Consider the following 12,573-nt stretch of genomic DNA (forward strand, 5'->3'; position numbering starts at 1 on the left):
CTCAGCACCGTCTTCCTAACCTGCAATCTTCTTCCTGACCTCTCCGCCCCCACCCCACTCCGGCCTATCACCCTCACCTTGACCTCCTTCCACCTATCGCATTTCCAACGCCCCTCCCCCAAGTCCCTCCTCCCTACCTTTTCTCTTAGCCTGCTGGGCACACTTTCCTCATTCCTGAAGAAGGGCTCATGCCTGAAACGTCGATTCTCCTGCTCCTTGGATGCTGCCTGACCTGCTGCGCTTTTCCAGCAACACATTTTCAGCTCTGATCTCCAGCATCTGCAGTCCTCATTTTCTCCTCGAAGATCTCTCTGTAAGTCAATTTTCCTCAGGACTTTTCAATTTACTGTATAATCTGTTCTGGAATTGCATCTTCCAAAATGCATCCCCTCGCATTTGCCCGGATTGAACTCCATCTGCTATTTCTCTGCCCATCTCTCCAGTCTATCTATATTCTGCTGTATGCTCTGACAGTCCCTTTCACTATCTGCTACTCCACCAATCTTAGTGTCATCTGCAAACTTGCTAATCAGGCAACCGATACCTTCCTCCAAATCATTTACATATATCACAAACAACAGTGGTTCCAGACGGATTCCAGTGGAACACCACTGGTCACAGGCAAAGAAAGGCAAAACTGGGTGCTAAATATTCCTGGATAAAAGTTGATCATGAAAGTCAGAAAAGAAAGGAAAGGAGAAATAGCAGTGTCACTTAAGGAACAATTGTAATTCTGGAGAAGGAGGATGTCTCAGAGTTCAAAGACAGTGGCAATTTGGCTCAGGTACTGAATAAAAAGTGTACAATTACATTTCTAGGTGCAGTCTACAGACCACAAAAGATGTAGAGGAACAAATTTGCAGGGAAATTACAGGGAGTTGTCAGCATTATACAGTCGGCATAATGGGAACTTCAATTACATATGAGCTGAGATATTTGAAGGATAGGCGCAATGAGAGGCAGGTGTTCCTGGATTGTGTTCAGTGAGTTTCCTACAGCAGTATATGCCCAGCCTAACAAGGAAAAATGCATTGTTAGACCTGGCTTTTGGAAATAACACGAGCCAAATGGATCAAATGTTATTGGGGGACCATTTGACAGACAACAATCTTCAATGGAGCAAGGACAGGATTGGAAATCAATGACTGAACAACACCTCAAGGAGCAGGTGTTGCAGGTACAGTGAAAAGATATATTCTTTCTCATGCAAAAGCTAGGAAAAAAACTGCAGAGTTCCCTAGCTGGCTAAGGAGGTAGAAATTCATATTAGCAAGCCACTTCGTTGTATCAATTTCTATGAAGTCTTGATAAAAAACTGAAGCCAAACTGATCACCTGGCGTTAACCCAGACATCAGAAATGACAATGACCAAAACAGTCCTATTGATACTGCAAAGTCTTGCTTAGTAACATCTGGGGGCTAGCGCCAACTTGGGGAGAGCTGTCTCACAGACTAGTCAAGCAATAGCCTGGCACAGTCACACTCACAGAATCATACCTTATAGACAATGTCCCCCCAGACACCACAATCACCATCCTGGATATATCCTGTCCCATCGGCACATTAGACCAATCACAGTCAGGAGAGAGTTGCGCTGGGAGCCCGCAGCATTGACTCCAGAATCAATGAACTCTCATGGCATCAGATCAAGTATGGGCAAGGAAACCTGCTGATTACCATGTACCACTCTCCTCAGCTAATGAATCAGTATTGCACCATGTTGAACAATACTTGGAGGAAGCACTGAGGATGGCAAGGGCACAGTGTTTTTTGGGTGGGGAATTTCAATATCCATCATCAAGAGTGGCTTGGCAACAACACTACTGATTGAGCTGATTAGGTCCTACAGGACATTGCAATTACAGTGGGACTGCAGCAGGTGGTGAGAGAATCAATAAGAATGAAAAGCATATTTGACCTCAGTCTCACCAATCTGCCATTTGGCATAGGTACACCTGTCCATGACAATATCGGTCCGAGTGACCACTGCACAGTCCTGGGGCGATGAAGACCTGCCTTCACATTAAGAATACCCTCTATTGTGTTGCGTGACATTGTCAGTGTGTTGAAGGGGACAGACTTCGCAGAGATCCAGCAACTGAAAACTGGCCATCCATATGGGTCATCAGAAGCGTACTCCAAAAAACAATCCATAACCTCATGGCCTGGCATATCCTGCCACTCCACCATTAACATCAAGCCAAGGCTCAAATCTGATTTAACTAAGAGTGCAGGAGGGCATATCGAAAAATGAGTCAACCTGGTGAAGTTACCAAACAGAATCACTTGCATTTCCAAACAGCATAAGCAGCAAGTGACAGAGCTATGGATCAGTCCTAAGCTGCGCAGTCCTGCCACACTTGGTCCTGAATGATCCTCACAATTAAACATCACTAGAGGAGCTGGCTCCACAATGATTCCCAGCCTCTATGATAGAGGAGCCCCGTGTAAAAGATAAGATTGAAGCATTTGAATAATCTTCAGCCAGAAGTGCTGAGTGGATGATACATCTCAGCCTCTTCTAGCAGTCCCCGACAACACAGGGAATAGTTTTCAGTCAAATTGATTCACTCCATGTGATATCAAGAATAGTTGGAGGCACTGGACACTGCAAAGCCTTTGGGTCCTAACATTCTGGCAATAGTACTGGAGACCAGCGCTCCAGAACGTGCTGCTCCCCTAACCAAGCTGTTCCAGTATAGCAACAAAACTGGTATTTACCAGACAATGTGGACAAAAAGGACAAAGCCAATCACTGCCCCATCAGTCTACTCTTGATCATCAATTCAGAGATGGGAGGTGCCACCAGCAGTACTTTCAGGCAGCATCTGCTCAGCGACGCGCAGTTTGGGTTTCTCCAGTGCCACTCAGCCCCGACCTCATTACAGCCTTGGTTCAAACGTCGATGAAAGAGTTAAATTCGAGAGATGAGTGAAAGTGTTAGCCGTTGACATCAAAGCCATATTCGACCGAGCCTGAGCAAAACTTGAATCAATGGGTATAGTGAGGCAAACTCTCTGCTGGTTGGAGTCATACCTACTATATAGGAGTTCAGTCATCACAGCTCCAGGACATCTCTGCAGGAGTTCCTCAATATAGTGTCCTAAGCGCGACCACCTTCAGCTGCTTCATCAATGACTTTACCTCCATTGTAAAGTCAGAAGTGTGGATGTTTGCTAATGATTGCACAACATTCAGGACCATTTACAACTCCTCAGATACTGAAGCTGTCCATGTTAAAATGCAACATCCAGTCTTGGGCTGACAACTGGCAAGTGACATTCGTACCACACAAATACCAGGCAAAGACCATCTCCAATAAGAGAAAATCTCATCACTGCGCCCTGACTTTCAACAGAGCTTCCTTCACTGAATCCACCACAATCAACCGGACCTGTTACATAAACAAGTGGCTATAGGAGCATCCAGAGACTAGGAATACTGCAGCAATTCCATTTCTGTCCACCATCTACAAGGCACAAGTCAGGAAGGTGATGGAATACTCCCCACTTACATGAATTGGTATAGTTCCAACAACACTCCAGAAGCTTGACACCAACCAGGACAAAGCAGCCACTTGATTGGCACCATATCTACCCTCTCTACCACTGACGCTCAGTATGTACTACCTAATAGATGCACTGCAGAAATTCACCAAAGATCCTCAGACAGCACCTTTCCACGGCCCATTTCCATCTAGAAGGACAAGGACAGTAGATCTGAAACAAAAACAGAAATTGCTGGAGAAACTCAGAGGGTTTGGCAGCATAGAACATAGAAAACTACAGCACAGAACAGGCCCTTTGGCCCACGATGTTGTGCCGAGATTTAATCCTAATGTAAAATACAGTAACTTCACCTACGCATCCCTCAACTCACTACTATCCATGTGCAAATGGAGTCAAAAGTTTGGGTCCAGTGATTCTTCATCAAACACATGAAGAGTCGTCTGACTTGAAATATTGTCTCTGTTTTCACCCCACAGATGCTGTCAGACTTGCTGAGTGTCTCCAGCAATTTCTGTTTTTCTTGTACACAATGCTATATCTTGTTTTTCACAGCTGAATACAATTGAAGATTGTATTCAGAAGACTGTGTACAGAAGACTGAGACTTCTGTTTTGTTTCATGATTCTGTGGAGGAAGCAATGAGCACAGAAGGTAAAGAAGCCTTTGAGATGAAATCCCTGGCTGATGGGCTGTAGAAAAATGCAAGAGAGATTTATTGGCCCTGCCACTTCATAATCTGTGAGGTCACAAACTCTTAATGATAGACACTGATCAGACTCACTTCACATAGGCCGGAGCCACCCAGTATGGATTTTGTTCGGCTTCTTTTGCGTGACGTAAGATAGCTTCCCGTGGGTTGCTGTCATCCGTTTTATCCAGAGCAATGTTTTTCACAATAAATGATGATAACGTTCCACCATGAGTACCAACACGTCCACCACGCCCTGCAACAGAAACTCTGACATAAATATCCCAAAGTGATGCTCAAATTACACCTCACGCAGTAACTCAGAGCACAAGCCAACATATAGTTTTCAGATCCAGCAGCGCCCAACAGCTCACAATAGTGATGATGAAACTATAACGCCGACAGTACCTGGTCCGGATACTGGAGGTTCTGGTTTGTGGGATTTCACAGGATCAAGGCGATCTTTCTCCAACTGTTTCCTGGTGCTCTTCTGCCTGGGTTCCCGGAACATGGGCAGAGCATGCGCTGCAAGCATGTAAAACAAACGGATAAATAAACAATTATTATATTGTTTATAACAGCCTTAAAGTTCTAAGTCATCTGAGTATATCAGAGTCTTACAGTGAGGGATGTGGGGTATATCAGTGTGTTAAAGTGAGGAATGTGATGCATGTCCATGTCACTCTTAAAATGAGAGTGTGGGTGCTATCCAAGTGTTACAGTGAGAGGTGTTGGGTGTTGAGTGCTCCAGTGAAGGATACAGGTGATATTTGAGTACAAGAGTAGGAATGTCTTGCTTCAGTCTTGATGAGGCCACAACTTGAAAACTGTATGCAATTTTGGTCTCCTAGTCTGAGGAAGAACATTCTTACTATTGAGGGCATCCAACAAAGGTTCACCAGACTAATTCCTGGATTGGCAGGACTGATACATGAAGAAAGACTGGATTGACTGGGCTTGTATTCACTGGAATTTAGAAGTATGTTGGGGGACAGGGAATCTCATAGAAACATGTAAAATCATGATGGGATTAAATGTGGGAAGAATGTTCCCAATGTTGGGACGTCCAGAACTAGGGGTCACATTTAAGAATAAGGGTGAGCCAATCAGGATCGAAATGAGGAAGACTGCTTCACTCAGAGTTGTGATCCTGTGGAATTCTGTCCAACTGAAAGCTGTTGGGGCCAGTTCGTTAGAACTGGACGTGGCCCTTGCAGCTAAAGGGATCAAGGAGTATAGAGGGAATGTGGTAGTTGGGTTACTGAAACAGCCACGATCATATCGAACGTTGGTACAGTCTCAAAGGGCCAAATGGCCTGCTCTTGTATCCAATTTATATGCTTCTATGTCTGTTACTATATCAGAATGTTACAGTGAGGGGTGTGGGAAATATCAGTGTTACAGTGAAGGTTGAGTTATATTAGGATGCTTTTTGGGCAAAAATGTATGACCAAATCAATTGCCATCAACAAGGGTTTATGACAGGGATTCGGTCTGCGTGTGTAATTTCTGGAGTCTGGGAGAATGGCTGATTACCTGGAAGGGCTCTGTACTTACGTGTGATGACGTATTCCTGCGTAACAGTCTGACTCTGCTTTGCTTTTCGCTTTGTTTTCACGACACAGAGTTTAGCCCCTCTAGAAAACACAAAGCTCTGGTGAGTGAACTCAATGTTATTTGAGGTTTGTAGTCTGTTTAATTCAACTGGGCTTCTGTACTTGAGCTGGGGTCTAGAGTGCACCCCAGAGTGAAATCTGACTTGAAATACTGTTAAATTTTAATCTTTACAATTTTGTTCCTGTGATGATCAGTCACTAATTCTCAAGAGGCTGCCAACACACTTAATGAAAAAACAATGTTTATTACACAGAAAAAGGAAAAAATCTCCAATAGAGTGGTCAACAGGATTTAAACTAGAAAGTAGGGGGTCGGGGGAGGAAAACAGTAGGTTAGCATGCAGGGGTGGACTCAACTGTATGGAAAAATATGAAAAAATCTGAAAGGATAAGAGAACTCAGAACAGATTATTAAAATCTCCAGAACATAAAAAAGGGCAGTGTGTTTGGAAAAGGATAGGAATCTAACTTCAAACACATCGCATAAAGGGATGACAATGAGAAGAGGGATGGTTAATACAGGCTGAAAATGTTGTATCTGAATGCATGCAGAATACAAAATAAGATTGAAATTGGCAGGTATGATATGGTGGGCATCATGTGGAGACATGGCTGCAAGGGGATCAGGACTAGGAGCTAAATATCCAAGGATCGAAAATACAGGCAGGTGGGCAGAGGGGGTAGGGTTGCCTTATTATTAAGAAATTAAATTAAATCGATAGCAAGAAACGACATAGGGTCAGATGACATAAAATCCGCAAAGATTAAAAAACCACAATGGGAGTTAAGCATAGGCCTCCAAATAGTATTCTGGGCACAAAATACACCAGGAAACAGAAAAGATGCGTCCGAAAGGGTAGGTTACAGTGATCAATGTGCAGGTGGATTGGGAAAATCAGGTTAGTAGTGGATCGCAAGAAAAGGCATTTGTGGAATGTTTATGAGATGGCTTTTTGGAACAGTTTGTGGTGGATCCCATGAGGGAACAGACAATACTGTATTTAGTGTTGTATAATGAGGCAGACTTGATAAGGGAACTTAAGCCAAAGAAAACCTTAGGAAGCAGTGACCATAATATGATAGAATTTACTCTGCAATTTGACAGGGAGAAGGTGGAATCAGAGGTTACGGTATTACAGTTGAATAAAGGTAACTATAGAGGAATGAAGGAGAAGCTGGCTGGAACTGACTGGGAGAGGAGCCTAGCAGGAGACAGGGGAACAGCAATGGCAGGAGTTTCTGGGAGTAATTCAGGAGACACAGCAGAGATTCATCCCGAGGAAAAAGGAGCATGGTACAGGGAGGATGAGGCAACCGTGGCTGACAAAAGAAGTTAGGGATGGCATAAAAGCAAAAGAGAAAGTATCTCATGCAGCAAACGGCAATGGGACGCCTACAAAGACCAGCAGAGGACAACTAAAAAAGAAAGGAGGAGGAAGAAGATTAAATATGAGGCTAAGCTAGCCAGAAGATTGCAAGAGTTTCTTTAGATATATAAAGGATAAAAGAGACACAAAAGTGGACCTTGGACCATTGGAAAATGATGCTGGAGAAGTAGTAATAGGAAACAAGGAACCTGCGGAGGAACTAAACAAGTACTTTGTGACAGTCTTCACGATGGAAAACATGAGTAACATCCCAAAAATTCAAGAGAGTCAGGGTAGAGGTGAGAATGGTGGCCATCTGCAAGGAGAAGGTGCTAGAACAAACTGAAAGGTCTGAAGGTGGATAAATCACCTGGACCAGATGGACTACACCACAGCATTCTGAAGGAGATAGCTGAAGAGATAGTGGAGGCATTAGTGGCGATCTTTCAGGAATTGCTAGATTCAGGGAGGGTTCCAGAGAGCTGAAAAATCGCTAATATTACCCAGCTGTTTAAGAAGGGAGCAAGGCAAAAGACGTGAGATCATAGGCCGATTAGCCTGACTTCATTCATTGGTAAGATTTTGGAGTCCATTGTGAAGGATGAGATTTCTGAATACTTGGAAGTGTATGGTAAAATAGGGCAAAGTCAGCACAGCTTCATCAAGGGGAGGCCGTGCCTGACAAATCTACGAGAATTCTTCGAGGAGGTAATGAGCGGGTTAGACCAAAGAAAGCCAGTGGATGTTATCTACTTGACTTCTAGAAGGCCTTTGACAAGGTACATGAGGCTGCTGAGTAAGATGAGTGCCAACGGTATTACAGGCAAGGTGATAGCATGGATTGAAGCTTGGCTGTCTGGTAGAAAGCAGAGAGGGAGGATAAAAGGGTCCTTCTCAGGTTGGCAGCCGGAGACTAGTGGAGTTCCGCAGGGCTCAGTGTTGGAACCATATCTTTTCACTTTATACATTAATGATCTAGATGAAGGAACTGAGGGCATTCTGGCTAGGTTTTCAGGTGATACAAAGACAGGTGGAGGGGCAGGTAGTATTGAGGAGGTGGGGAGGCTGTGGAAGAATTTAGACAGGTCAGGAGAGTGGGCAAAGAAGTAGCAGATGGAATACCATGTGGGAAAGTAAGAGGCTATACTTTGGTTGGAAGAATAGAAGTATATTTTCTAAATGGGGAGAAAATTCAGAAATATGAAGTGCAAAGGGACTTGGGAGTCCTAATCCAGATTTCTCTGAAGGTAAACTTCCAGATTGAGTCAGTAGTTAGGAAGGCAAATGCAATGCTGGCATTTATTTGGTGCAGATTAGAGGGCATAAATTTAGGGTAGAAGGGAAAGATTTAAAAGGGACCTAAAGGGCAACTTTTTCACACTGTGTGCATGAAATGAGCTGCCAGAGGAAGTGGTGCAGGCCGGTACAATTACAACATTTCAAAGGCATCTGGATGGGTATATATGAATAGGAAGGGTTTAGAGGGATATGGGCCAGGTGCTGGCAAATGGAACTAGATTAATTTAGGATATCTGGTCAGCATGGATGAATTGGACTGAAGAGTCTGTTTCTGTGCTGTACATCTCTATGACTCTACTGACATTAAACCTCAAGACATCTTTACTATTGTGCCTGCTTCCACCACCTCCCCAGCAGCATGTTCCAGGTATCTACCACCATTTGCATCAAAACCTTGCCTCAGACATCTCCTTTAAACGTTATCCCTCTCACCTTAAAACTAAGCTCCCTAGTATTTGACAGTTCCATCCTGGGGAAAATATTCCGACAATTCATGCCTTTCATAATTTATACACTTTGTCAGGTTGCCTCACAGCCTCCAATTCTCTTGGCAAAACAATCCAAGTTTGTCCAAACTCTCCTTATAGCTAATACATTCCAATCCTGCTAAGCCTCTTTTGTATCCTCTCCAAAGCCTCTACATCCTTCCACAGAACTGCATATTTCAAAACGTGGCTGAAATATAGTTTTATACAGCTGCAACATAACTTTGCAATTTTTATACGCCATGCCTTGACCAATGAGGACAAGCATGCCATACGCTTTCTTCACCACCTTATCAACTTGTGTTGCTATTTTCACAGAGGTACAGACTTGCACCCCAATATCCCTCTGTATATCAATGCTCCTAAGCGTCATGCCATTTGTTGTCTACTTTCCTCTTGCACTTGACCTCCTAAAATGCATCACCTCACTTGTCCGAGTTAACCTCCACCTGTAATTTCTCTGCCCAACTTCCTAACTAATCTACATCCTGTTGTATCCTTTGACAACCTTCCTCACTAACCACAACTCCACTAATTTTTGCATCATCTACAAATTTACGATTCAGACCACCAATATTTTCATTCAAATCTGTACCGGGACCTCTGCTGTTTGTAATATATATATATAAACAACTTAGATGTAAATGTAAATGGATGGGTTGGTAAGTTTGCAGGCAAGACAAAGATCGGTGGAGTTGTGGATAGCATAGAAGGTTGTCAAACTATACAGTAAGATATAGATCATTTGCAGAAATGGGTACAGAAATGGCAGGTGGAGTTTAATCCAGATAAGTGTGAGGTGCTTCCTTAACATTTCCTCAAATGTTAAGGAAAATTATACAGTTAATGGGAGGACCCTGAACAGCATTGACGTACAGAGGAACCTTGGGACTCAATTACATAGGTCCCTGAAAGTAGCCACACAAGTAGATATCATGACAAAGGAGGTGGATGGCATGCCTGCCTTTATTGGTCAGTGAATTGAGTACAAGAGTCCGGATGCCATATTGTAGCTTGATAAGACTTTGATTAGGCCATTTTTCCATGATCTGCTTACATAGCTGTTCCTCTATCTCCCACTGGCTATTGGAAGGCCTATAGTTATAACATCATCACAGTGACTGTACTTTTCCTATTCCTGATTTCTACCCAGATTGCCTTGCTGGATGATGCCTCCAAGTCTTCTCTCAGTACAGTTGTGACATTCTCCTTAACTAGCAATGAAACTGCCCCAGCCTTTTATATCCCTCTCTTATTACACCTAAAACATCTAAACTCTGGGTTGTGGAGCTGCCAGTCCTGCTCTTCTCTCAATCAAGTTTCTATAAACATCATAGTTCCACTTACTAATCCAGGCTCGAAGCTCATTTGCCTGACCTGCTATACTCCTTACACTGAAATTAATAAACTTCAGACTGCCTGTCCCGCGGTGTTTATTAACCTGATCCTGCCTGTTCTTCCTATTAGACTGACTTGACTTAACCTCTATCTTGGCCTCAATCACTCTATATGCTTACCTACTGCTTTGTTTCCCACCCCCGGACCACACCAGTTTAAACCCTCCAAATGGCACCAGCAAAACTCCCTGCAAAGGTATTGGTACCTCTCCAGTTTAGCACCTGCTGCACTCAGAGGTTTTCTCTTCTTGAAGAGACCATGTCAAGACTGCATCATTTTACTTTTTTTAATTGTAGACTAAATTAGAAAAGGACGGTCTTTCAAACCAAAGACGGGAGAAGCAGTTGCTGCATTTTTGAAGAGAGATTCCTGGAACTCATTGTGAATTGTTTATACTATCGCTTTGCAAAAGTTAGGGGAGGTGGGATAAGATGGCTCAGCAAAGGCTAGCAGTACAGAGTATGATTCAGCCAGCTACAGGCTACTAATTGGCTTGCACAAATGCAGTTGTGGATGTCATAAGTCATCAGCCTGACAGCTGCTTGGTTTGGCTCCTTACAACAGACAGTGAGAAGCCTCCAGACTACTGGACGAGCAGTGTTGTTTAATCTCTGCAGTAAAAGCTCCTGAAGCTTGAAGAAGCCAGTTGTTTTCTCCCTCCATTTGCTGAAAGCTGTTGCCTTAAACCAATAATCAAGACTTTGCAATTAATGTACTAATCACCCAATGCCTCTTGCAAACAAGTCAAAAACATTAGTGGAAGTTGTATAATGACCCCAAAACTGTAGGAGTGATATTGGGAATGGCATTATAGAGTCAAAGAGATGAACAGCAAGGAAACAGAGCCTTCGGTCCTACTCACCCAGGCCAACTAGCTATCCTAACCTAATCGAGTCCCATTTGCCAGCACTTGGCCAATATCCCTCTAAGCCTTTCTTATTCATTCATCCATCCAGATGCCTTTTAAATGCTGTAATTGTACCAGCTTCCACCACTTACTCTGGTAGCTCATTCCATATATGCATTATCCTCGGCATAAAATAATTGCCACTTTGGTCCCTCTTATATCTTTCCCCTATCACCCTAAACCTTTGCCCTCTAGTTCTGGACTCCCCCACCCCAGCTCTTAATGCCGACAAAACCAAGGAACTCATTATTGACTTTCGACGAGATGTTACTCATGCTCCCCTATATATTAACAGCACAGAGGTGGAACAAGTGGAGAGTGTCAAGCTTCTGGGAGTGGTTATCCACAACAAGCTTTCTTCTTTCATGTGGATGCACTGGTTACAAAGACCCAACAAAGTCTCTTCTACCTCAGGCAGCTGAGGAAATGTGGCATGACGGCGAATACCCTTACCAACTTTGAGAGATGCACCATCGAGAGCATTCTGTCTGGATGTATCACTACCTGGTATGGCAACTGTACCATTCAAGATCAGAGACGGTTACAGAGAGTGGTGAACTAGGCCCAGACAATCACAAAGGCCAACCTCCCATCTATAGAATCCATCTCCCAGGCCCGCTGTGAAGGAAAGGCCGCCAGCATTCTCAAAGATCCATCCCACCCTGGCAATGCTTTTCTACAACCTCACCATCGGGGAGAAGGTACAGAAACCTGAACACACGCACCAGCCAGTTTCGCAACAATTTCTATCCTACTGTCGTTAGAATACTGAATGGACTCTCAAGCTCTTAACATTCGCCTGTACCTGTGTTTTTGTTTTTGCTGCTGTTTACCTATTATTGATTATCTTTGCTACTTAACTCTGTGATCTGCCTGTATTGCTTGCAAGACAAAGCTTTTCACTGTGCCTTGGTACATGTGACAATAAATTCAATTCATTCAGAAATGACTGTCTATTTATCCTATCCATGCCCCTCATGACTTTATAAACTATACCTCCTATTTTAACATCCCAATCATTTATGTAAATGACAAAAAGTGAGAGAACCCAGCACTGATCCTTGTGGCATTCCACTGGTCGCAGGCCTCCAGTCTGAAAAGCAACCCTCCACCATCACCCACTGTCTTCAATCTTTGAACCAGCTCTGTATCTAAATGGCTAGTTATAGAGTCATAGAGATGTACAGCATGGAAACAGACCCTTTGGTCCAACCCGTCCATGCTGACCAGATATCCCAACCCAATCTAGTCCCACCTGCCAGCACCCGGCCCATATCCCTCCAAACCCTTCCTATTCATATACC

General features: G+C 43.6%; 1 protein-coding gene across 1 annotated transcript in view; it reads right to left on the minus strand.

Annotated features, from left to right (window-relative positions):
• Positions 1 to 12,573, minus strand: part of LOC122558023 (WD repeat-containing protein 70) — a gene marked incomplete at its 5' end in the record, with an annotated part of 164,961 nt that overhangs the window by 8,809 nt on the left and 143,579 nt on the right. Inside the window, 3 exons of the mRNA XM_043706357.1 lie at positions 4,291 to 4,453; positions 4,606 to 4,722; positions 5,755 to 5,834. Of these exons, the coding sequence (XP_043562292.1) occupies positions 4,291 to 4,453; positions 4,606 to 4,722; positions 5,755 to 5,834 (360 nt within the window). The remainder of the gene's footprint in view (positions 1 to 4,290; positions 4,454 to 4,605; positions 4,723 to 5,754; positions 5,835 to 12,573) is intronic.

The sequence above is a fragment of the Chiloscyllium plagiosum genome, chromosome 16 (assembly GCF_004010195.1).
Source record: "Chiloscyllium plagiosum isolate BGI_BamShark_2017 chromosome 16, ASM401019v2, whole genome shotgun sequence".
In the NCBI taxonomy this organism is placed as follows: Eukaryota; Metazoa; Chordata; class Chondrichthyes; order Orectolobiformes; family Hemiscylliidae; genus Chiloscyllium; species Chiloscyllium plagiosum.